This window comes from Pseudorca crassidens, chromosome 19 (genome assembly GCF_039906515.1).
Source record: "Pseudorca crassidens isolate mPseCra1 chromosome 19, mPseCra1.hap1, whole genome shotgun sequence".
Taxonomy (NCBI): Eukaryota; Metazoa; Chordata; class Mammalia; order Artiodactyla; family Delphinidae; genus Pseudorca; species Pseudorca crassidens.
Window position 1 is genome coordinate 39,834,505 of NC_090314.1, and position 25,913 is coordinate 39,860,417.

General features: G+C 45.6%; 2 protein-coding genes and 1 pseudogene across 3 annotated transcripts in view; 2 read left to right on the plus strand and 1 right to left on the minus strand.

The window, feature by feature from the left end:
- On the plus strand, positions 1-4,762 carry LOC137211650 (large ribosomal subunit protein eL15-like; annotated as a pseudogene).
- Positions 4,763-9,665: 4,903 nt separating this feature from the next.
- ANKRD40 (ankyrin repeat domain 40) lies at positions 9,666-22,224 on the plus strand. Its single transcript, XM_067716353.1, has 5 exons — positions 9,666-9,852; positions 14,732-14,880; positions 15,462-15,947; positions 19,023-19,204; positions 19,808-22,224. Exons 1-5 carry the CDS (start codon positions 9,719-9,721, stop codon positions 19,952-19,954), a joined length of 1,098 nt encoding a protein of 365 aa, XP_067572454.1. The 5' UTR covers positions 9,666-9,718; the 3' UTR covers positions 19,955-22,224.
- A 2,130-nt stretch (positions 22,225-24,354) lies between these two features.
- ABCC3 (ATP binding cassette subfamily C member 3) overlaps positions 24,355-25,913 on the minus strand; it is a 43,535-nt gene continuing 41,976 nt past the window's right edge. For both annotated transcript variants that reach the window (XM_067716345.1, XM_067716346.1), the window contains one exon: positions 24,355-24,962. In XM_067716345.1, coding sequence (XP_067572446.1) covers positions 24,854-24,962 — 109 coding nt within the window. In that variant the 3' untranslated portion in view covers positions 24,355-24,853. The remainder of the gene's footprint in view (positions 24,963-25,913) is intronic.

Sequence of the window (25,913 nt, forward strand, 5' to 3'; positions counted from 1 at the left end):
ATGCCGTGCGCGCGCGTGCGCCCACGGGGACACGCCCAGGCCTGGGAGGCGAGGGCGGGCCGCTTCCGCCGGCCCGTGGGCGGGGCCTACCGAGGCCTGAACTCCGCCCCTGCTGGGCCGCACCGCCCCGTTCCGCGCAAAGCGAAACTGGAGGCTATTCAACGTGGTAGCGCGTGCTGCTTCAGGCTCCGTTAGTCCCGCGCTCTTTCACGGAAATAGAAACATATGTCTTGAGGCCTTAACACCGCTCCGAAATGGAGAAAAGGGTAGCGTATCCTTTTGTACCACGCGGTGCTCTCGGTGCCATCTTGCAGTGGAGGAAAGTGAAGATAAGCACTCGTTCCATGTTCCGACTCCTTTCTCCTAGTCTCTGCGCTTGCCGCCTCTTTTCCCTGGCTTTCTCCTCCCACCCCGACTCCCCTGATTCACAAGGTGGAAAATCAAGGCAAGAAGAGATAAGGTGGTTTCTTCTCACGCAGAGTATGGGGAGGAGTTTGCCTCTCAGTCTGGAATTTTTTTAAATTATTGATTCATTTACTGAACAAATATCTTGAGTACCTATCATGTACCAGGTAAACGCTTGAAGCTAAGCTCTGAACCTTTCAGACACGGTCTTTGCTCCCACAGACCTTGAGGATTAGTGAGGGAGACAGTCACTAAATAAATATATCAATATAAATTGTAGTAAGTACTCTAGCACCTTTAACTGTACGGACTCTAAAGACAGATCGCCTGGGTTGGTAATCCCAGCTCTGCCATTCTGCCTTCCTTTCCCCGTCTGTAAAATGGGGCTTATAGTAATAATGGTCCCCTAAACACATAAGATGTTGCTGTGACGATAACACAGGTAAGGCATGTAGAACAGGCCCAACACATTTTAAGTTTAATCATTAGCTATTATGATAATGAGGAGGAGAAAGTAGGGTTCTGTCCAAGAGTAAGAGAGGTCTCTCCGTGGAAATGACCTAAGGCCTAAAAGATGATGGCTCTCCAGCCAAGCAAAGTGGACAGAAAAGAATTCAAAGCAGAGAGAGAGTAGCATATACCAAGGTCATTTCATTATATGAAACGATGTTCATCATTATTTTAAATGAACCTAAAACTGTCAGGATACTCATTAAGTGGCCTGAGGATAGCAAGCATTTGAGAGATGCTGCTTTAAAGGGGTAGAGAAGGAACCATAGGATACTGTGAAAGGGAAGCCAAAGATATAAGAGGAAAATCTGAAGAGTATAAAGTCAGGGAAGATCAAACAAACAAACAAAAATAGAGAAACTGTTTCAAGAAGGTGAAAGTGGGCTTCCCTGGTGGTGCAGTGGTTAAGAATCCACCTGCCAATGCAGGGGACACGGGTTCGATTCCTGGTCCAGGAAGATCCCACATGCTGCAGAGCAATTAAGGCTGTGTGCCACAACTACTGAGCCTGTGCTCTAGAGCCTGTGAGCCGCAGCTACTGAGCCCACGTGCCACAACTACTGAAGCCCGCACGCCTAGAGCCCGTGCTCCGCAACAAGAGAAGCCACCGCAACGAAGAGTAGCCCCTGCTCACCACAAATGGAGAAAGCCCGCGCACGTTAACGAAGACCCAATGCAGCCAAAGATAAATAAATAAATTTTTTTTAAAGGTGAAAGTAACCAACATTGTAGAAAACTGCTGAAGATCTGGCATGAGAAGACTGAAAAGGATCCACTGGATCCGCAGTTGGAAGTCAGACTGAAATGGATTGAAGAACGAAGGAAAAATGAAGGAGTAAGATGGCAGGTGGACAACTCATTTTAAGAAGTGAAGCAGCGAGACAGGGTAAGAACTGAAAGGAGGTATGGGTCAAGGGAGGCTTTTTTAAGATGGGAAATTAGAATATGTTTAGTGTTGGAGAAAGTAGAAGATAAAAGAAGAGAATAGCTAAAGTTCCAAATTCTTAAGAAGGGAAGGTGATGGTTTAGGCTCCAGGGCACATTGGCCTTTCCTAGAAAAAAGGACCTTTTCTCCACTGAAACAAGAGAAGAAAAAAGAAATCAGTTTGTAGATGCAGCAGTGAGATGAGGGAGTTTTTAGCTGATGGTTGCTGTTTTCTCAATGAAGCGTTTCTTGAAGGTTCACCACTGCAACAACCACCAAAAAGGAAAAAAAAAAAAAAAGTACATATCTTGAACTACAAACAGGACTTATAAAACCTGAATGCAAAGTTACAGTTTCTGTTCACTAAAACTTTTCTTTTTTTCTACATCACGCAGCTTGCAGGATCTTAGTTCCCTGACCAAGGATTGAACCCAGGCCACGGCAGTGAAAGTGCCGAGTCCTTACCACTGGACCACCAGGGAATTCCCTAAAACTTTTTAATCTAATTCCCTCATTCATTCCACAAACTTTAATGGCGCGTGTACTTTGTGCCAGGAACTGGGTTAGTGGCCGGGAACACAGATAGATGTATATGACCTGGTTCTCAGGGAGCTCCTGAACCATGGAAGACAAAAATAACTTGAAACAAAAGGAAAATACTGTCCTTTGGATCTCAGAGGCAAGAGCTCCTACCCCATCCCACACTAGGCTCTCTATGGCTCTCTTTTTCATAGATTCTGAGGCCAGCCACAGTTCAGTGTGTATTACCACTGCAGATAATGAATTCATTCATTTATCTTTTTCATTAATTCAACCAGTGCCAGCATCATCTGCTGGGCATCAGGGATTCAGACATAAAAGTAGTCTTTTGTTTTTTTGGCCGCGCCCCTGGGGGCATGTGGGATCTTAGTTCCCCGACCAGGGGAATCAAACCCGTGCCCCCTGCGGTGGAAGCTCAGAGTCCTAACTACTGGATGGCCAGGGAATTCCCAAAAGTAGTCTTTATGAACAAATCACAATGCCCAGTTTACAGATAACTTTTTTTTTTTTTTTTTTGCGGTACGCGGGCCTCTCACTGTTGTGGCCTCTGCCACTGCGGAGCACAGGCTCCGGACACTCAGGCTCAGCGGCCATGGCTCACGGGACTAGCCGCTCCGCGGCATATGGGATCTTCCTGGACCGGGGCACGAACCTGCGTACCCTGCATCAGCAGGCGGACTCTCAACCACTGCGCCACCAGGGAAGCCCTACAGATAACTTTTATAGATTATATGAGTTGGTTATTTTCTGATGCTGAGATGGAAAACAGCCTTATCAGTCAGTGGTCTCCAGACCCCGTTCCATGTATGTTACTAATGCAAAGTGTCATGGACTGAACTGTGTGCCCCACCACACACACACACACACAAATTCATATGTTCAAATTCTCAGAATCCACAGTAGGATCTCACAATGTAATTCCATTTGGAAATAGAGCCTTTAAAGAGGTAATAAATTGAAAATGGGCCCCAATACAATCTGACTGGTATCCTTATAAGAAGAGGAAATTTGGAAACGCCAGGTAGGCACACAGAGAGAGGAAAGGCCATGTGAGGACACAGTGAGAAGGCAGCCATCCGCAAGCCAAGGAGAGAGGCCTCAGGAGAAACCAAACCTACTGACACCTTGGATCTTGGACTTATAGCCTCTAGAACTGTGAGCGAATAAATTTCTGTTGTTTAAAGCCATAGGTCTGTGGTACTTTGTATGGCAGCTCTGGTGAACTAATATAGAAATGAAGCCACAGTTACTACTGCTTCCCAGTCTTCGGTGTGGCCCCCATGACTCCATCCTCCATCTGCTTTGCTGCCTCCATCCTCTTTCTAAATGTAAATCCAGTTGTGTCTCTTCCCTGCTCAAAACCCCTCAATGGTTCCCCATCTAAAATTTAACCATCACAAGGCCATCCATGATCGGACCTGCTTCTCCAGCTATTTGCTACTGCTCCCCCCACACCTTGAACACCCCTTCTTCCTATGACATCACAGCACGTTACACTGCTCCAGACGTGGAATGCTCTTTCCTCACCCCAGAAACGTCTACCCATCTTCCTCAGCTCACGGCCCAAGCATCACCAGCTCTGTAAAGCCAACCTGGACCCTCATTCTCCGCTTGCCACACACAACTCATCATCTTCCTTGTGCCACCATTTTACCTTGTACATTTTGGGGTTTGTCACACGATACTGCAAATACCAGTCTTTTTCTTTCAAATAAAAGTTTCTCCCTTTCAGTCTGGCGGCAGCCATCAGTTTATCTCAAAGGTAAGCCAAAACAGGCACTTACAAGTACATCCAGGAGCTGTGGAGGAAGAGTCGATGTAACGCGCTTTCTTCTCAAGGTGTGCTTTTGGCCGTACTGCCAGCTCTCTGCACTCCACAGGGCCCTCCACCCCACCCAGCCTGATAAAGCACGCAGACTGGGATACAAGGCCAAGCAAGGTTATGTCACATATCAGATTCCTGTGAGCCGTGCTAGCTGCAAATGCCCAGTTCCTAAGGGTGCCAGCTATGGCAAGCCTAATTATCATGGTGTTAAACCGCTAAAGTTTGCTTGAAGCCTTCAGTCTATTGTGGAGGAGTGAGCTGGGTGCCACCATGTGACTCTGAGAGTCCTGGATTCATACTGGGTTGGTGAAAATTCTACGCACAAATTCTTTGAGGTTATCCTCATTGATCCATTCCATAAATCTACCAGAAGAAATCCTGACACCTAGTGGATCACCAGTCCAGTCCACAAGTACAGGTAGATGTGAGGGCTGACATTGGCAGGTTGAAAGAGCTGTAGCCTTGGAAAGGGCCACAAGTTCCGCCACACCGCTGGTGGTTCTCACCATGCAGCTTGGAGATGGTACAGTACTCTCCAGCTCCACTGTTACTGCTAATATAAGTAATGTTTGTGGGCTTCCCTGGTGGTACAGTGGTTAAGAATCCGCCTGCCAATGCAGGGAACACGGGTTTCGAGCCCTGGTCCGGGAAGATCCCACATGCCGCGGAGAAACTAAGCCCGGCGCCACAACTACTGAGCCCGTGTGCCACAACTACTGAAGCCTGCATGCCTAGAGCCCATGCTCCACAACAAGAGAAGCCACCGCAGTGAGAAGCCCGCACACTGCAACAAAGAGTAGCCCCTGCTCGCCTCAACTAGAGAAAAGCCCACGTTAAGCAACAAAGACCCAACACAGCCAAAAATAAAATTAAAAAAAAAAGTAATGTTTGTGAAATTCTTACCTAATTAATTAGGATATTCATGTCTAAAAAGTGTTCTTTAACGTCTCTTAAAACTAGTTGTCTACAGATTGTTTCATGAATGCATTGTCAAATTATGACAGCTAAAGTGCAATAATGTTTGAATACTATAAGTGATGGTATATCTTGTTTCTAATAAGAAAAATACTTTTGTCTTTGCTTTATCCTTTTAGGAAGTTTACATGTCAGTGTTTAAAATGCTGTTTTGTACAATAGGTGTAAAATACGTTATGTAGAAGAGGAGTGCAGAAACTAGCCATGCACATGTTGGTGCATGTGATGAAACCGACAGCTTTACTGGAGTGATGCAGTGCTCTGCTGGGTTACTCTCCAGTGGCTGTTTTATGGAGTTTGGCAAGGATCGACTTTTTTAAAAAAATTAATTTATTTTTGGCTGCATTGGGTCTTCGTTGCTGTGCGTGGGCTTTCTCTAGTTGTGGCGAGTGGGGGCTACTCTTTGGTGCGGTGCGTGGGCTTCTCATTGCAGTGGCTTCTCTTGTTGCAGAGCACGGGCTCTAGGTGCGCAGGCTTCAGTAGTTGTGGCATGCCAGCTCTAGAGTGCAGGCTCAGTAGCTGTGGCACACAGGCTTAGTTGCTTGGCGGCATGTGGGATCTTCCCGGACCAGGGCTCAAACTTGTGTCCGCTGCACTGGCATGCAGATTCTTAACCACTGTGCCACCAGGAAAGCCCAATGACAAACTTTTAAAATTGGATTTTGCTTGGAAATGTGAAGGATGTCCTAATCCTCTGTCATGATCATATGCAGAAAAGTCATGAAAGTTGACTAGGGTCTACATTTTTAGATTTAATCTAATATTCCGTATCTGTGACTGCTGCTTCCGAAAGGAGAAAAGTTTAAAAGAATGCCACCATTTTTAAGAGAATTGAATAAACATGTTGCAAGAGGATTCTCTTACAAAAGAAACAAATCCTGGTTAACCTAAACAAAATTGCCTTGGTCTCCACAGTACCACTGAAGTTCACTTAAAAGGCAGAGGCTCCTGACTCAATCCCATGACTCCACGGGATCTGTAGAATACTGAATTTCATGCAAAATAGTAATGGTACTTATACTGGCATATACTGAAACTGATGGAAATTGAACATCAAGTAAATGAGAAGGGAATTATAAACCTTAAGGTTTGTAAGCTAGTAATGCTAGGATTGGGAAATTGATGGTCATCAGATACCTTTCAAGTGTGGGAGGATAGAAAAAGTCAGCTTTGATCAAAATTGTAAATACTTTATCTGTAGTGCTAGTTTGTGACCATTTTACCTTTGGCTAAAAATTAAGGTTGGCTTTATTTAAAAGTAACATCATTGCTCAGTCTAACAAGTGTTAAAAGTCATCTTGGGTTAACCCAATTTATCCATTCCCATAAGGCTACTGAGAAAAGTCATGTAGTTGCTGTTAATACAAGTTCATGGTTTCCAATTTAACTACATTTTTTTCATTCCTGCTCAACCTACCCTCAAAAATCCTTACCTTTCTACAAACTTCCAAGTCACCAATTATGCCTTCTTTAATAGTCAGCATACCACCACATCTGTTTGCTTCCCATCTTCCCGTAGTCCAGGCTTAGTTTACCTGGGTGAATTTGAGTGTGTAGGAAATATGGAAGAGTAATTGCCCCAATTCTTTCCAATTCTGGTTTTGCTGACTTAATAGGTAGTTTAATTTTGAAATCGAATTGCTGGTTTCCTTGAACCAATCTTTCTCCCATTCTCGTCAGGTCTTTTAAAAGACTCACTTAGGGAATTCCCTGATGGTCCAGTGGTTAGAGCTCTGCACTTCTACTGTGGGGGGCGGGGAGTGGGGGATGGCAGGCAGGGCTCAATCCCTGGTCAGGCAACTAAAATCTTGCAAGCTGGGTCTTGAGGCAAATCAATCAATCAATCAATCAATCAATCAATCACTTAAATGATTTCCATAAAATAGGTAACAGGCTCACAAAACCTCTTGAGACCTAAATTCCTTTCCACTCAAAAAACAAACAAACAAACAACAAAAGTTAAACCATACATTTTGTGTGTAAAGGTTGTTCAACTAAAGGAATAAATGTCTGTTAATTTCCTTTTCCTTTTTTTTTTTTTCCGGTACGCAGGCCTCTCACTGTTGTGGCCTCTCCCGTTGCGGAGCACAGGCTCCAGAAGCGCAGGCTCAGCGGCCATGGCTCACGGGCCCAGCTGCTCCGCAGCATGTGGGATCCTCCCGGACCAGGGCACGAACCCGTGTCCCCTGTATCGGCAGGCAGACTCTCAACCACTGCGGCACCAGGGAAGCCCTTCTTTTCCTTTTTTTGGCTGCCCCACTCAGCTTGTGGGATCTTAGTTCCCCGACCAGGGATCAAACCCGGGGCCCAACTGGCAGTGAAGGTGCCAAGTCCTAACCACTGGACCACCAGGGAATTCCCTAAATTTTAAAAAATAAAAAATAAATAAGGGACTTCCCTGGTGGTCCAGTGGGTAAGACTCCGCAATCCCAATGCAGGGGGCCCAGGTTCGATCCCTGGTCGGGGAACTAGATCCCACATGCATGCCGTAACTAAGAGTTCGCATGCTACAGCTAAAGATCCCGCATGCTGCAATGAAGATCCCGTGTGCCGCAACTAAGACCCAGTGCAGCCAAATAAGTAAAATTTTTTGTAAAAATAAATTTATTTATTTATTTTTGGCTGCATTGGGTGTTCGTTGCTGTGTGCGGGCTTTCTCTAGTTGTGGCAAGCGGGGGCTACTCTTCGTTGCGGTGCACGGGCTTCTCACGGCGGTGGCTTCTCTTGTCACGGAGCACGGGCTCTAGGCGCACGGGCTTCAGTAGTTGTGGCACCTGGGCTCAGTAGTTGTGGCTTGCGGGCTCTAGAGTGCAGACTCAGTAGTTGTGGCACACGGGCTTAGTTGCTCCGTGCCACGTGGGATCTTCCTAGACCAGGGCTCGAACCTGTGTCCCCAGCATCAGCAGGCAGATTCTTAACTGTGCCACCAGGGAAGTCCCTAAAATCCTTTGTAAGGAAGGGAAAGTTTACAAATAAATCCTTACCAAGAGAACTCACAGATTTTGATCTGCAGTAACTACCAAGTTTTTTGAACTGCTTTTTTAAAAAAGAGGCCACTACCTACTCCTCTGTCACACAAATTGTGCTAAAGGGCCCAATTCCAGTACTATGCACATCAGCTTCAGATGGAGTATCATGCTGGATCTGAGAATTAAAGTTTAAATTGGGGGACAAATAAAAATGTAAGCTCAAGCAGAGTTCCAGTTCACCATAGGATCAATTTAAGTGTGCAGTCAGTTTATATTCAGTACCACCTGGTGTGCACTGTGTGCTGTGTGAATGACTGTATCATAATAAACAGATTTGGGTTTTTCTTAAACAGTAGCAAGAAAAATGCTTGCTGTGCAAATCCTGGGCTGCCCCAAGAGAGGCAAATGAAAACCCCATGCCTAAATTTGTCTCTTCCTATTTTATCTCCTCTCTGCGTTCAGACCTTTCTCTTTTTCACCCCAGGGTTATTCCTTAACCCTTCCGACCCCATCTGCAATCTTCCATCCTGTGCCACATTGGAAGATGTCTCCCGGGCGCCTGGGCTCAGCAAAACAATACTTTTCTTTTTCTCGGGCTGGGTAGTAAGGCAGTGCCAGCCCAGGCTCTGAGCCTCATTAGATTGATTAGGCAAAGAAGTCAGGCAGAATGCTGTTTATACTTTGCACCGTTCCTCTCACCAAAGCCTCTTTGGTGTTCTCTTCTTTCTTTTTTCCTTACATGGCCTTCACGAAGAGTAATTAATTAAGATTTAAAAGCAGTAATAAATCACATTTTATAGACTCTGAGCACAATATATTTTTCCTGAAAGCCAATTTAGAAGAAATCTCTAAAATGAGATGTAAAACAACAGCAATTGAAATAAATAATCGAACTGAAAAGTCCCAAGCACTGTCAAAAGAAGAACCGTGTACTCTATCTCTGCAATAACAGGCATATAATAGGATCGTTTTCAGCCCATTTCCCCATCCTGCCGGGCAAGAGTTGGTTCAGATAAGGAAAAAGAGCCAAACAAACCGGGGTGGGGGTGGGGGGGTGGGGAACACCAGTTATTTTTGATGCCTGGTAAACAGCCTGCGCCAGGGGATAAGGCTTTTCTGGCTCTCAAATACCCATTCTTCCCTTTCCTTGTGTCTGTCCTCCTCCCTGGAAGCTGCGGGGTAGGGAGTTCTAAAAATAGTCCGTGAATCACGGCAGATAATATTGTGCAGCTGTTACATAAACAGCCAGCCCGCGCGGGCGCCGAGGGTAGGAACGGAAAATATCTGGGTCAGGGTTGTCACTCTGAATAGGTTCCCCCGGAGCCGGCCTGCGGGAGGCGCGGCCGGGAGGAGACTTGGGCCCACGGGCCGGGAACAGCAGGAGAGTGGCGGGCGGCCCTCGGCGGGGTAGCCGAGGCAGCTGGCCGGGCGCGGGCGGCGGCGCGAGCTGGGCGGACGTGCTCCGCGCGGTCTCTCCATGGCGGGGAGCGGGCCGCGGCGTCGGCGGCGCTGACCGGCCGGGACTGGGCGGGCGGGCGGACCCGGGCGGGGGCCTGGGGCTGAGGGAAGATGAGCGCTCTCCTGGAGCAGAAGGAGCAGCAGGAGAGGCTGCGGGAGGCCGCGGCCTTGGGGGACATTCGGGAGGTGCAGAAACTGGTGGAGAGCGGGGTGGATGTGAACTCCCAAAATGAGGTCAACGGCTGGTAAGTGGGGAGCGGGGGAGGCCTAGGGTCAGAGCACCCGGCCCGGGCGCGACCTCGGCCTAGCGCTGAACCCGACGCCCTCTAAGGCGTGGCCCGGCGCTCCGGGTCAACGAGGCTGTGCGCTCTGGAGGCCAGACCTGGCCCCCTCTGCCTCGGTTAGTCAGCGGAGCGTCGTGTCCAAATCCCGGCCCACGTGGTCCTGCCCCGGCAGCGCCCACCCGAACCCTGGCGCCCGCCGTTCCTCCCTCCCCACCCCTAACGTCACCCTAATTTGATGCTCACCCCAGTTCTAGTCTGGAATTACTATGAAGAGCACGTCTGTGCAGAGCAAAAAGCATAAGCAACTGAGGAAATGTGGATCTTATAAACTAGCACGATTTCTTTTCCCAAGACTAGGGGAAAAAATCACTTGCGTCCCTATTCTGCTTCTCTGTTGTCTCACTGCAGCAGTGATTTGCTACTACCTACAGCTGCCTGTTGCAGGAAGACCCATTCATTTATCCTATGGAGTGTTTGCTTTGTTTTCTTACAACAGTTTCAAACATGGGACTTCAGATGCCTGCATGCAGTTGAGTCCTTTCCAACTAAATAAGGCATCTCATTTTATGATGTGCTGGTGGTCAAGTTTTAAGTTACTGAATGTGGTATTATTCTGCTCTCTTCACATTTAAATTTTAATTTTTTATTTGATCCAGGTAATGCTTAACCAACCTATATTGCTAGCTGAGAGTTAAAGTGAGTTTGCAAATGTTTTATTTTTTAAGGTGGAATCATACAGTTTGAAACTAAAAGGGACATTGGAGATGGGTTCAACTTCAGAGAATAACCTGCCCGAGGTCACACAACTATTAATATAAAAGCCAGGACTGGAGTCGCAGTTTCCCGACTTCCTCACAAATCTATCTACGAACTTACCCTAAGGAAAACAGCCTGCGTAGCTGTCCAGAAAGCGAGGAAACAGTAGAAACTGCTTTTTTGTTTTGTTTAAAAGTGTTTGCAAACTAGCTTGCTTTTCTCTGTGTGTGCCATTTCTAGGATTGCTGTGTGGTTCACAAGCTGTGAATCATTGTTTCGGCACTGGGAGGCAGTGTTGTGTAGAAGAATAAGCCTGGTCTTTCCTGCAGGTTCTTCTCCATTCCTGCTTAGATATACAACCTTGCCCGAGTCACTTCATTTTCCAGTTATTTCAGAAGAGTGTTGTGAGCATTTACGGAGATGCAGCATGATATAAACAGCTAACATTTATTGAGCTTGCTCCTTAGTGCAAACAAGCTTCCAGGTGCTTTATGTGTATTATCTCATTCACAACTACTCAGGGACATAGCTATTGTTATCCTCTCCATTTTGTAGGTGAGGATACTGAAGCCCAGAAAGATTAAGTAATTTTCCCAAGGTCACAGAGTTTACAGTAACTGATGGAGCTGGGAAACAAACCCAGCATCTGCCTCCAAACCATACTTCCTCTTTTTTTTTTTTTTTTGGCCACACCCAACGGCATGTGGGATCTAAGTTCCCCGACCAGGGATCGAACCCACACCCCCTCCAGTGGAAACATGGAGTCTTAACCACCGGACCACCAGGGAAGCCCCCAAACCATACTTTCTTAACCACATAGTAGGTGCTCAGTGAACGTAAGTTGGTGGAACTATGAAGAGACTTTCATAGATTTAATTGGGGGAAGATGTCTAATAGGACTTCAAATGCAACATGCCCAGGGTTGAGTTCCTGGTCGCCCTAATTGTCCCCAGCCTGCTCCTGAGTCCTCATCTCAGCATCTGAGGTGCACAGGCCAGAACCTTTGGTGCCCTCCTTGCCTTCTGTCTTTCCCTCACACCCCACATCCAGTCAAGCCGCTAATCCTGCCAGCTCCACTGGCAGCGGTGTAGTTAGAATCTGACCATTTCTCACTAGCTCTACCACTACACCTCTGGTGCAAAGCCACCATCATTCCATCACTTGGATTAATGCAGTAGCCTCCTAACTAGTCCTTCTACCCTACATCTTTTCTCAGCACAGCAGCCAGAGGGATCTTTTCTCAGCACAGCAGCCAGTCAGATCGTTTCATTCTGCTCAAAACCCTTTAATAGCTCCCGTCTCACGTTGAGTAAAAGCCCACAGGGTCCTACAGTTTCGACTCCTTGTCCCTGCATCCTCTGTCTTTACCTCTAAGCCTCACCTCCGGCTTTACCCCCTTGCCCCCTTCATTCTGCTCTCCTGGCCTCCTTGCTTTTCCTGAAAACACCAGGCACAATGTTGATTCAAGGCCTTTGTGTTTTCTCTTCCCATTATTTAAAATGCTTTTGTCCCCTCACCTCCTTCAGGTCTTAGCTTAGACGTCCCCTTAGTGAGTCTTTCCTTGGCCCTCAATTTAAAATTGAGCCATGCCCCTTCCCTGTCTCTGGCATTTCCTAATCCCTTTCCTCTCTTTATTGTCCTTGTAATACAATCTCTGTGTACCATAGTGTTTTGCTTAGTTGCTGACTGCCTCAGTTTTCTCATCTGTAAAGTGGGAGAATGTTGATAATAGTAGGTTGTTTAGAGGATTAAATGGATTGTTTAGAGGATTAAATGAATTAATATATGTAAAACTTTTAGAACAGTGTTCAGCATGTAAAACATGTCTGTGTTAACTATTTTTTTCTTTTTTAACTATTATTTTTTTATTAAGCAGTGTGCTGGGTAATGGGATATAAAGGTTATCCTCAAAAAACATAGTCAGCAGCATAGAAAAGCAGAATGGTTACTGCTTTCAATTCTTAGCTGCTCAGTAACCACAATTTCTGCACAAATGAAATTTGTGCCTCTGGTCTGAAATACTTCCCAGCACTGAAAGCATGCCCAGTGCCTCTGGTCTGAAATACTTCCCAGCACTGATAGGCTATTCTGACTGCAAATTTAAAGCTTAAAGAGTTCACGTTCAAAGATAGAGCTCCCACATCAATTGTACTTCAAGTGTCATGCATACCCCTTTGCTTTAAGGAACAAGTATAATAGCTCAGGAAGAAGTTGAAAATATTGCCTGGCTACAGTGCCTGTCAGTTCTGGCCACCCAGAGCTGCACAGGTCTGGACTATAAGTGATGATCACTCAGGGTACAGGGCTGTGGGGGACGTGCTGTGTTGACTTAACTCCACTTTACATGGTGATGCTTTAGCTAGCTGGTTTGTCCCCAAGTGTCTCAGATCCACTGGCAGTATATTTCTTCCTTCACTCTCAAGCTTGTCGTGAACAAGTGATTTACTACTAGCAAGTGAGCACTTTATTTCCAAAAGGGAACATATTTTTCTCATCATGCTCCATTCATTTTTGAGTGCTTGCTTATCATTATAATTATTCATTTTCAGGCTTTCAAGACATCCACACACAAACACACTCTCAGCTGTAGTTTGGCCAGAATCAAGGATATGTGGGATCCTTCTACTCCAAGTAATGCCCACCGTGTCCTTGGTTCACTCATTCAGCAAATATTAAGTACCTGTATATTCAAGCAGATACTTCCTTACCCTCACACAGAGCTTATATTTTAGAAGTCCATATCAAGACTCTTCCCTTATTTTCCCCAAATTGGCATTCTTTTCATCATAGAGTACCTTTTAAAGACATCTGGATAATCTAATTCTAATGGGTAATAGTTTGGAATGTCAAATATCACTCTGAAACATCAGTGGAGTTGCTCCCAGCCAGCCAGACAAGCTGGCTTTCTGTAAGTCATAAATATTAAGGTGCCCAGGGCAAATCAGCTTTTTCCTGGAACCAAATGTACTTTCTAGATAGTTATATTTCTCAGGTGGGTGACCTAATCCTCAGTATTGAACTTATGTTCTATTCTTTACCATATTTATATTCGTCTATAAGCTCTGAAGATATTTATCTCAGTTCAATTAGAGAGTTGGTGAGTGAGGACATTTCAAAACGGGAGAAAAGTAATTTCCTTCCATAATAACATTCAGGTTTGGCAACTGGGGATGAATTTCGTAGCTCTATTAAGTTGGAGTATTGGCTAGCATGTTATTCTGTTTCTGTGCAGTGTTAAGATAATAGCTCTTTAGAGTGTGCATAATCCCTTCCTGTGTGTACAATAGTAAATAATTAGTTTTACTTAAATAAGTCTAATACTTCAGAAGAGTTCTCAAAACTTTTGGCTGTTGATGTACATTTTTGAAGTGCTTTAGGAATTAAAGTATGTGTGTAGTGCCTTAAACACAAGGCATTGCACATGTACTTTAATTCCTAAAGCACTTGAAAAATGTAGCCTTCTGGAGAGAGCTAGAGAAGTGAACTCTTAAAAATGGAAATTTGGAAATCCTTTGTGTGTGTGTGTGAAGGAGAGAAAAGGAAAGAGGAAAAGAGTAACTGAGATTCAGACAGGAATCTGCTGTAGTAATAATTTTAGTGGCAGAGCAAGCTGCAGATGAGAGATGGTTAGTAGCCTGATAATATTTAATCTTCAAGTGACATTTGGTGCATATGAAGCAAGTTTCCATAGTCTCTTAAAAGGAATATGGCCATGTAAAAATATATTTTAAAGAGACTGGTACAATCTAATGAGCGACACTGATAGAGTGAACACACAGGATATCAGTAGGGTTATCTAGCCAGCCAGGCAGCTAGCCTTCTGAAAGCCATTGAAATAAAGCTCCGAGGATAAATCAGCTTTTCCCAAGGGCCAGAAATGAAATTGAAAAATAAATTTTAAGCATATTAAATATTTCGATCATCTGCTTTCTGAAAAGAGAAGTTAAGATTACCAGCCTGATTTTCTGGTTCTAGCTGAACTTTAACACGCTTGTATGTATTTATTTACTGGTGTGTAGAATTTGAAATCCCAAATCACCTCTCCACTTTTTAAATCACTCTTTTTTTCTTTTCTTTGCCGTAGGACCTGTTTACACTGGGCATGTAAACGCAACCATGGTCAGGTGGTCTCTTACTTGTTAAAATCGGGAGCTGACAAAGAGATTCTTACCACAAAGGGAGAAATGCCAGTCCAATTAACATCAAGGAGAGAAATTAGGAAGATTATGGGAGGTGAGTCTGTGTTTTGAGGCAACTTTTGATTTTGTCAACCTAATTTAAGACTTATGGTATTATTGTATATATTCTTTTTTTTTTTTTTTTTTTTTTTCCTGCGGTACGCCGGCCTCTCACTATTGTGGCCTCTCCCGTTGCGGAGCACAGGCCCCGGATGCGCAGGCTCAGCGGCCATGGCTCACGGGCCCAGCCGCTCCGTGGCATGTGGGATCTTCCCGGACCGGGGCACGAACCCGTGTCCCCTGCATCGGCAGGCGGACTCTCAACCACTGCGCCACCAGGGAAGCCCTATTGTATATATTCTTGATGCCAAACAGCCAATCTGTTTGTATCTAAAAACAAGATAGTCTTAACTGTGCCAAGATAATTATTCCATACTGTTTCTGGAAAGGTAGGCATTATAAAGTTTTGGTTTTTTATCTGTAAACTTTAAGGTGATAAAAATGGTAACGATAAACGTGCAGTAAACACTGATCAAAATATTTGTTGTATACCAAAGGACACTAGCTTTCACAAGATACTCTTTACTTTGTAATTTTTAAAGGGCTATGTAAATGTTCTGTTTCCGTCTTTTTAAGTGGAAGATGATGATGATAACCATGACGACCTCCCTCAGCTGAAGAAGGAGTCAGAGCTGCCCTTTGTTCCGAACTATTTGGCCAACCCAGCCTTCCCTTTCATCTATACCCCTGGGTCGGAGGATTCAGCCCAGCTGCAGAATGGGGGCCCCTCGACACCTCCTGCATCACCCCCTGCAGATGGCTCACCTCCATTGCTGCCCCCTGGGGAACCTCCCCTGCTTGGGGCCTTTCCACGGGACCACACCTCTTTGGCACTGGTTCAGAATGGGGATGTGTCTGCCCCATCTGCCATACTCAGAACACCAGAAAGCACAAAACCGGGTCCTGTTTGTCAGCCACCGGTGAGTCAGAGTCGCTCCCTGTTCTCTTCTGTCCCGTCCAAGCCACCAATGTCTCTGGAGCCTCAAAATGGGACGTATGCAGGACCAGCGCCAGCATTCCAGCCATTTTTCTTCACCGGAGCATTTCCATTTAATATGCAAGGTAACCTCTCATCAGCAAACAGCCTCTGCAACAGGGCGGGTGGTGTCCAGAGGTCTAGTGCTTTACTTCCTGGTTTTCTGAGGAGTGGGGGTGGGATTTATTTATTTTGCATCTGATTATAGACTTACAGAAAAGTTGCAAGACTAGTATAAGGAACTCTCTTTACTCAGATTTACAAGTTATCTTTTGCCCTTTTACCCTGAACTACTTAAGTGTGTTTTTCTTAAGAACAAGGATAGTCTCTTACATAATCACCATATAATGAGAAGATTTAGAAAATATAACCTTGGGCTTCCCTGGTGGCGCAGTGGTTGAGAGTCCGCCTGCTGATGCAGGGGACACGGGTTCGTGCCCTGGTCCGGGAAGATCCCACATGCCGTGGAGTGGCTGGGCCCGTGAGCCGTGGCTGCTGAGCCTGTGCGTCCTGCAACGGGAGAGGCCACAACAGTGACAGGCCCGCGTACCGCAAAAAAAAAAAAAGAAAAAAGAAAATATAACCTTGACCTAAAACTATTCTCTAACCCATAGTTTATATTTAAATTTTTGTCAGCTGTGTCAGCAATGCCCTTTGTGGCTATCTTCACTCCCTCTACTCCTGCCCGCCTCCCAGGATCAACCATTGCATTTGCCTATCATGTTGTTATAGTCTCCTTTAATCTGAAGCATTTCCTCAGCCTTTAGCTATCACTTTAGACCTCAGATTTTTGAAGAGTCCAGGCCAGTTATTTTGTAGAATATGATTTCCTTTCATTTTTTTCTCTGTTTATTAGGTGGTATTCTACTATAAAGAAGGGCTTTCCCTTCTCCTCCATTTGAACTCACTGATTCTTATTTTATTTATTGGGTTATAATGCATTAGTATCATTATTTTGATGTTCAAATTATGCCAGATTTATCCAGAGGGAGCCCCTTGGAGCTTGTTCTTGTGTCTCTTGGACATGCCCATCATTCTTGGAGCACTTCCTTACTTTGTGGTACAGCAAGATGTTTCAGGCTCCCTAGTATAACTTTCCCCGCCCCAGCCTTGGAATCAGCTGTTTCTCCAAGGACCCCTGGTTCTTTCTGGTGGAGAATGGTATTCAGGAACCAGAACGTGAACACTAGGTGTGCTCACTGCTGCTAGCATCATTTCTTCTAGGCTCACTCAGAGGACCGAGTTAGAATAGAAAGGAAAAAGCAAGCAAACAATAAAGAGCAATTGAATGATGAAAGGAAAGATATAAAGTAAAGATGCATGTACCTAGGAACATGACTTCAAAGCATTCTAGGTTCTCATTTAATTGTTACAGCAAACTCATCAACTGGGTATTATTATTTACATTTAATTTAATTAATTTATTTATTTTGGCCTCCCCGCACAACTTGCAGAATCTTAGTTCCCCAACCAGGGATTGAACCTGGGCCCTGGCAGTGAAAGCGACGAGTCCTAACCACTGGACCACCAGTGAATTCCCATTATGTACATTTTATTTATTTATTTTTTAAGAGTTTTTTTCTTGGCTGCCCTGCGCAGCATGTGGGATCTTAGTTCCCTGACCAGGGATTGAACCTGCGCCCCTTGCATTGGAAGCATGGAGTCTTAACCACTGGACCGCCAGGGAAGTCCCTATGTACATTTTAGAAATGGAGAAACTTAAATGCAGAGAGATAGGTAATTTGCCCAGTATCACATATCTAGTACATGGTAGAGCGGGGTTATACGCGTTTGTACCACAGTCATTCAAGGTTCAAAAGGTCACAAAAAGTAGAGTTGAAAGCAGCTCTCACAATTTATGACAAAAGCAACAAACTCTCCTTTGGTATTTTACATCAGCGATCTCCAGCCTTTTTGGCACCAGGGACTGGTTTTGTGGAGGACGGTTTTTCTACAGACTGGTGGGGGGAGGGGGAGAATGGTTCAGGTGGTAATTCGAGCAATGGGGAGCCCCAGAGAAGCTTTGCTCCCTTGCTGCTCACCTCTTGCTGTGCAGCCCCATTCCTAACAGGCCGTGGACCGGTATTGGTCCGTGGCCGGGGGTTGGGGACCCCTGTTTTAAATGAAAAGTAGAAAATGAACATATGCTTCCTGGATATCAAGCTGCATGCTGACCTGAGAGGATTAGTAACGTTAAAAAAAAAAGAAAAAAAAGGCAAGCAAACACAAATATATGTACTTTTTTCTGTATTTCTATATCTACTTAATCTAGATCTTTTAAAAAATATTAAAAACTGTAAATTAATCCTAATACCTCCAATTCCAGTCAACACCACAGGGTATAGTCTAGTCTTACCTTTCTTTTTCCATATCAGTAACTCCCTCACTTTCTGTTTTTGAGGACCTGTTACTATTGTTGTTGATAACAGTGGCCCATGGGTGGCGTGAGGGATTCCTATATAAGGAGCAAAGCAGAACCACTAAATGCACATGGGTGCATGGCTTGGGCCATCACGGCAGCCAGGCTCAGAACTTAGGAGCAGACTGCTTAGATCCCAGAGCCACGAATAATGGTATTTGTTTACTCTCAAAGCCAAAATTCCTCCCTTATTAAGGTATACTGAATTCAAGTCATAGTTAGACTTTAATTTTTATCAGTAGCTTATCTTTTTGCTCTTGTACTGTCTTTACTGCAAGGATTTTCATATCATAAATATCTTTAGATCCACAATTGTTAAGTCTATAGAGTAACTCTTGTACCGTTATCCTTCCCGTGCCTTCTTTTCACCTCGCTTCCCCTCACCCTGCTTATGTGTTGTTTGATACCCAACCCATTCTCAAGCCTTTACCTGCTTAGCTCCAGCGGCAGAAGTAAATTGGCCTTCTGTATGGCTGGGATGGTTGTCTGCCGTCTCCCCCTGCCGCCCCTTTACTTTGTGAACCACAGTCCTAGATGTAGGGAGGACAATGCAACTGCACCAGCAGAGCCAGAACTGGGCCTGAGCAAACCATGCTGTAATATTGTGCTTTGTTTTCTCATTGGGTGGCACAGGCCTTAGCACAGGACATGATTAAGGGTAACCATCTTCTGGAAAAGGTCTTAAATTACCTCGGGTTACTATGCCAGAATCATTCATTAACATTTCCCCCCTTTTCCCTAGAGCTGGTACTCAAGGTGAGGATTCAGAACCCATCTCTTCGAGAAAATGACTTCATTGAAATTGAACTGGACAGACAGGAGCTCACCTACCAAGAATTGCTCAGAGTGAGTTGCTGTGAGCTGGGTGTTAATCCTGATCAAGTGGAGAAGATCAGAAAGTTACCCAATACTCTGGTAAGAAAGGTAAGAAAGGTCTGTTAAGTGGTTGCTTTTTCCATTTGGAAAATACCCAGCTTCCTCCTTGGGTATGTGAGTCATAGTTGAAGAAACGAGAAGAGAATAGAACAAGAGCAAAGGGTGTTTTTCCATTGAGCTTTCTTTCCTCTACTGGGCCTATAGAGACACTGGCATTTCTGAAAGTGGTAGGATACCAGAGAGAATGTTCTGAATTTACCATTCACAGGTACCTATTTTTGGTTGTTTCTCTTTAGTGATCTGTAAGGATTACTAGTGCACTATCACATGTGCCTTGTGTTTTATAACATAAGAACCAGCCTAAATTATAGTGCAAATCTACATAGATACATGTGTGGTCCTCCCAGCGTCTCTGGGTTCCCTGAATGTCAGGCTTCTGGCTTCTCGGGGCCCCTGAGGAAAACATCCCTGCACTGCCTCTCCCTTCGAGGTGTGCTTATCTTGTAGCATCTGCTGTTAAGGCCTTCTACCACTCCAACCCAGTTCACGTTCCTGGGGAATTTCCTGCACTATCACTGGTATCAGCACAGCACACCAAACACATAGAGACAAGCGGCTCCTCTTAATCTGTTTAACCTATTTTTGTTTTAGGACAAAGATGTTGCTCGACTCCAAGATTTCCAGGAGCTGGAACTGGTTCTAATGATAAGTGAAAATAATTTTCTGTTCAGAAATGCTGCATCCACACTGACTGAAAGGCCTTGCTACAACAGGAGAGCTTCAAAACTGACTTACTAATGCAGCAGGGACTTTTATCACTGAGTACTGTGACAGTGTGCATCACCTCTGGGCCAAGGACAAGCCATTGATCTAAATGCCTTGGATGCCCCGGAGCGCCCCTGGTGCCACTGCGTCGGATACACTAACATCGTTCTGCCAAGGTAGGAAGCCCCTGACCCCGAGCAGCGGTGCCACTCTTCCGAGCCTCTTGGTGCACAATAAACCTATTGCTGGAAGCTGTGAACAGCTGAGAAGTGGCCTGGAGAGGCAGAAGCCGACGGTTCTATATCCAGTGTGTTTTTTGTGCAGAATGTAAGAGAGTTGTCTAACAGAAGCTGAGAGAGAGCAGAGCCTATTTCTAGCTAGTCCTGTTGACAGTGCACCCGAAGGGCCGGGAAGCGCTTCTCTTGGTGTTGCATGTTCACGACTCTCCAGAAACGTGAACTAGAGAGGAAAACTGGGGAAAGCACAGGTACTGGACATAGGAATCTTGGTGTGACTTGTGGCTGTGAGGTTTCACATAACATAGTTATAAATGTTACTCAGGTTAAAATTATTTAAGAATACAGTTACCTAATTGTAAATATGCTGTTAACCAAAAGAGCTTCCCCTCCCTGACTTTTTCCATTGTAAACACTCGACTGCTTCTGTCTCTAGATTGCCATTGCCTAGACAGTCATCTCTGCATTAACGCCCCTTCGTGGTCACTAGAGGGCTCTCTAACGCCTCCTAAAAGAGCAACAGCTTTTTTTTTTTTTTTAACTGAAGCGATCCCTGTCTTCGTGTTTCTGTTTAATTGCACCGAAAGAGAAGAGCACAAACATTGCCAGTCCATGTTCTCCACTTTCATTTTCCACTACAAATGAAAAGCAATTTTCCAGACTGAATCCTTTGCTATTTTAAAGGTTATTGTGGGAAACTGAGCTAAAAGGAGTTAGCATCTTTATTTTTGTATCAAAGATAAAGATTATTTTGAAACTATTGGGATTTTTACACAGCTCTGAAATCTGTTGCTTTTGTAAACAAGTTGTTTGATCTTGGGCATCCTCCACAACCACCACCAACCCACTTAACAAAGTCAGTTGTGAGTCGGCCAGGCTTTGTTCTCAAAACAAACAAATAACCTGATTAAACTCTTGAGCATGGCATAAGAATTTTTCTAAAGAACGCATTTAAGGATTCTTTTCCTTCCCTTCAGTGTCATTAATGTTAAAAAGAAAAGCTACTGTCTTGTTGAAATAAACAGCTTAACTTTAGAAACAAGAATGAGCACACTTAGACAAACAGGAGAGCAGGGGTTTGAAGCCAGCTGTTGAAGAACATCCCTGCTGTCTTAAGAAGCTTTCTCCCCATAGTGCCTATTGTTTCCAAAGAAACTTAACTTCCTAACTGTGTTAATTTTATTGGAACACTACAGATTGAGAGAGAATGTGCAGAAGATGTCAGTGGAAGAGAATGTTGTGCTAAGCTAATGGCCTCCTGCTGCTGCTTAAATGCTGAGCTGTGGTTGAGGTGTTTTCAAGGCCAGTGTGGAGTCACTCTGTTCAGTGACTTAATTGTATTACAGCAATTACGGATGGTGAGTTACTCACCCTTGTGCAGTGTTTGCCTAACAGAGTGTAAAGGTTATTTATTACTCACTTTCTCTGAAGTACTTTAAAGAAGAAACTTCCCTTGTGTTTCAACCAGTCAAACTAACCCTTCTTTTCCCCTTACCTTTGAAAAAAGTTACAATTTACTGATACAGTTAAGGCTAGTTTTATCCTGGAATAAATAAATTCAGTATTAATTCATGTCTAAATCATTGGGGTTAATACTCTTCCAGCCATCCAGATCAATTAGAAATTCTTGGAAGCTGTTGAAGCCCCTGGCTGGGAGGTGGCCTACAGAGGAATAGCTCCAGGGCATTTCCCGGGCTTAGAAATGGAGGCCGCGGGAATCTCCAGTGAGAGATGGGCCCTGCCCCGCTCTCTCTTCTCCCTTATAAAGTCCTCTGTGGTCACCTGACTCTTGCGTATGGCAGTGAATTAGACTGCACAGCTGCTGGTAGGTGAGTTTCAAGTCTTAATCTATGCATTCAGAGAAATATTTTTATATGCTTTGTGTAATTTATAACAAGGATTTTTTTTTAGCTTTGTTAACTGTGAATTCGCCCCTCCTCCTCCACTGCATATTTAAAGCATGTGCTCACACTGTGTGTAAACATTCACTGAAGATTTTTCTCTTCGTGAACTGCTGACTGTTCAAGCATAACAAGTATTATTAAAATTAAATATTAACTGACCAAACCCACATTCTTTAATTTTGGCCTCCTAAACAGCACTATACTTCTAATAATACGGGGTTCAAATTGTTGGACAGTTCCAGGGAGAAAACCCTCTGGAGGAAGACTAGGAGGGACCGGGCCCCAGCTGAGCCGCCTCCCTCCTGCTGCTGCGGTGGCGTGCACGCCTGTCAGTGGCACCGGAGACGGATATCTTGTGCGGGGTCTTCCTCTCAGTTCACAGCAGTCAGCTTCATTTCCCCAGAGTAGCTGAGCCAGCTAGATGGAGGCCATCCTCTGTTAACCACATTTTTTGATTATCCTATTTACTTTACACAACTGAGCCTCTCCTTCGGGCTGTCAGCACCTGTCAGGGCCTCAATGAGCTCAGAGGCAAACTCCCAAGACAGGAGAGGAAATACAGCCTTACACCTTCAGATCTTTAGCTGAGAATGATGCCGAATGAATCTGCATTTCTGTTGGTTTGGGGCAGCTAGAGCCTCCCCAGCCAGACGTCATGCCAAATCGGCCCGATAAATCAGGGAGCACAGCAGAGACCTTTTCTTAGCTCCAAGGAGAGGCAGAATAATTTGGGCATTTGTGCTTTCATACTCGCTTTATCACAAGGATGGAAGTCTTCTTCTATGCACTCATAAACATCCTGGGCAGAAACAGCCTGCCAAAAAAATGTGATTAACCTTTAACAAATAGTCCTGCAGCACAGGCTGGCCCGATGCATATAGAAAAATCAGATCAAAGGAGCCATCTCCACACCTACTGCAAACCATTTAGGGTGGAGGAAAAACAAAAAAGCCATCACCCACAACCAGTCACATGATACCAAGAGTAAAGTTTGAAGAAATGAGAGTCAGAGGAGACCAGAAAACTTAGTAAGGTAACAAAGAGAAGAGATCCCTTCCAAATAGAAGGCCATGTGCCAGGTAAATTCTGACCTGCAGAAAAATAAACACTTCATTGGCTTGCTCAAAAAAAGCAAATTTAATTCACTCCCTCATCTCATTGACCAGCCCGGGACTGTCAGGAGAGGGGGCAGCCTCTGGCTGCTCTGTGTTCCAATATTCACCTTCAGCCACAGTGAGGAAGATGCATGACTTGGAGACCTCACTGGTGACGGGGACCTGTCCGGAACAGACTGTTAAAGGGGCGAGGGAATAAAGCACCACGCGTTTCTCATCCCCTAGAGCAGCGGTCCCCAACCTTTTTGGCACCAGGGACTGGTTTCGTGGAAGACAATTCTTCTATGGATGGGGTGGGGGGATGGTTCAGGCGGTTATGCAAGCGATGGGGAGCGATGGAGAGCAGCAGATGAAGCTTTGCTCGCTTGCCCACTGCTTACCTCCTGCCGTGCAGCCCGGTGCCTAACAGGCCATGGAGCGGTACCGGTCCACGGCCCATGGGTTGGGGACCCCTGCCCTAGAGAAGCAGGCGTAGTGGTCTGAGGGATGACATAAATGTGGAGGTGTTCGGGACTTCCCTGGTGGCACAGTGGTTAAGAATCCACCTGCCAATGCAGGGGACACGGGTTCGAGCCCTGGTCTAGGCAGATCCCACATGCCACGGAGCAACGAAGTCCGTGCGCCACAACTACTGAGAGCCTGCGCTCTAGATCCTGCGAGCCACAACTGCTGAGCCCATGTGCCACAGCTACTGAAGCCCGTGCGCCTAGAGCCTGTGCTCCACAACGAGAGAAGCCACTGCAATGAGAAGCCCGCGCACTGCAACGAAGAGTAGCCCCCGCTCGCTGCAACTAGAGAAAGCCTGCGTGCAGCAACGAAGATCCAACGCAGCCAAAAATAAATAAATTTAAAAAATAAAATGAACTTAAAATAAAAATGTGGAGGTGTTCACAGCAGCTTTCCCAGGAGGCCTCGGGTCAGATTTCAGGGGTTTTATTTCTCACCTTTTTACAGTATCTGCACAGCAGCGCAGGAACTACTGGCAATTACCCAGTGAATTTTGGCTGTGAAGACAATATTTCTAGCCAAAAGTTCTTGGGTCTGAAGTTTTCAGATAATTCCAGCCATGTAGATGTGTATAAAGGTAACCTCCATCTCTCCCTCCTTCCTCCCTGCCTCCTCTAAAGGTCCTAGCCCCCAGACCTTGTGAACAGAGAAAGGCTACATTGGGGTGTATGTATTGTTGACACGAAGCTTTATTTTATCAGCGCTCCATTTTTAATGGATCCAGGCCAGCACCCCAGAGTACCAGACTCAGTTCCTAGGGACGGCCTGACCTGGCAGTCTTCTGTTCCAGAAGGAAAAAGCTTTATTAAAAAAGAAAAAACTTCAGAGTAGAAAATATGAAAAATCATGGGGGTAGGGAGGTCATGCCATGAAATGATTGAAAACAGTACAGTGTGGAAATAACACCACATTGGGAATCAGGAGGCCTGGGGACTAGTCTGGGCTCTGCCTCAAATTAGCTATGACTTTGGGCATGTTATTTGCCTCTGGGGCTTCACCTCCTCACCTGAAGCATTTAGCATGGTTATCCTGCCAGGCACTTAACAGGGACAAAAACCTGACAAATGCCCCCAGCGTTTGCTATTAAGTCCATTCCGTAGACACATCTGGTGTCCTTACCCTTCCTGATGAAAACCAGGAATGTCCAGGAAGAAATCCCAGGAATATATTTTAGGCAAGTCCAGCGTCTCTGGCCATCCCGTAGAAGATGCCTCTGGCTGCAATGAGGTTGGTTGGAGAATCAAATTCAGCTATTGTCCCTTTGTCCAGGACCAGGACCCTAGCCAAGGAAAAGAAGTGGTCAGGTCTCCATCAGCCCAGATCTGGTTTCATGGTCCAACCCTGCCCTTCTGGGTACCGCTCAGGCCCCGCAGTGACATGCCAACCCTCCCACTTCAGTCAACCCACCCAACACAGTGCTACACCACATATGCACGCTTGCAAGGCTGGTTATTTTAGCCACTCCGTTTGCTGTCCTGGCAGATGAGACAATTTCTGGGATCAAACACAAGGTCCGATTCATCTTTGTTAGTCGGGGCTCCGAAAACCTCCCCTAATGAGCCCTTCCCTTCACCAGGGTCACAGGGCCTGTGTGCTTCCATCTGCTTTGTGCCAACTCAAAAAGGCACACGGCGGGAAACTGGGCTGCAGTGAGGCCGGATGCTGGCATCTGGGGCTTTGGCTGCAAAGCTGGCTGCCGCTGATGGGTGGATCTCCCCCCGCCCACACACACACACAGTCAAGCCTGGGCCTGGGATTAGAATCTCTTGCCAACTAAACACAGGGTGCACCTGGTGCAGGGCCAACAGGCTGGCTCCCAGGGTGAGGCAGGAGCAGAAAGGGCTCTCCCAAGTCCCGGGAGATGCTCCTCAATAAGAGGACCTGGACTGCACCCACTCTGTTTCCCCACCTATGGGGCTCCCAGAAACGTGTCCTGGGAAGATGTGCGTCTGTGGACATCACAGCCTAGCCACTGCCCAAACTGAAGCCCAGGAGACTGCCCCCCTCGCTTCAGTGGCTTCTCATTGCCCTTAGGGTAAGGACTGAATGCTTTCCCATGGTCCTCAAAATGCAGCAGAGTGAGGCCGCTTTCTCCCTGTCCTCTTGGTTCTACTGCCCCTTCACCCTTTCTACTCCAGCCTCATGTGCCCTCCTACCTCAGGGCCTTTGCATGTGATGCAGCCTTTTCCTGAAAGGCTGCTGGTGAAAACCATTTTCAGTTAGGCCTGGG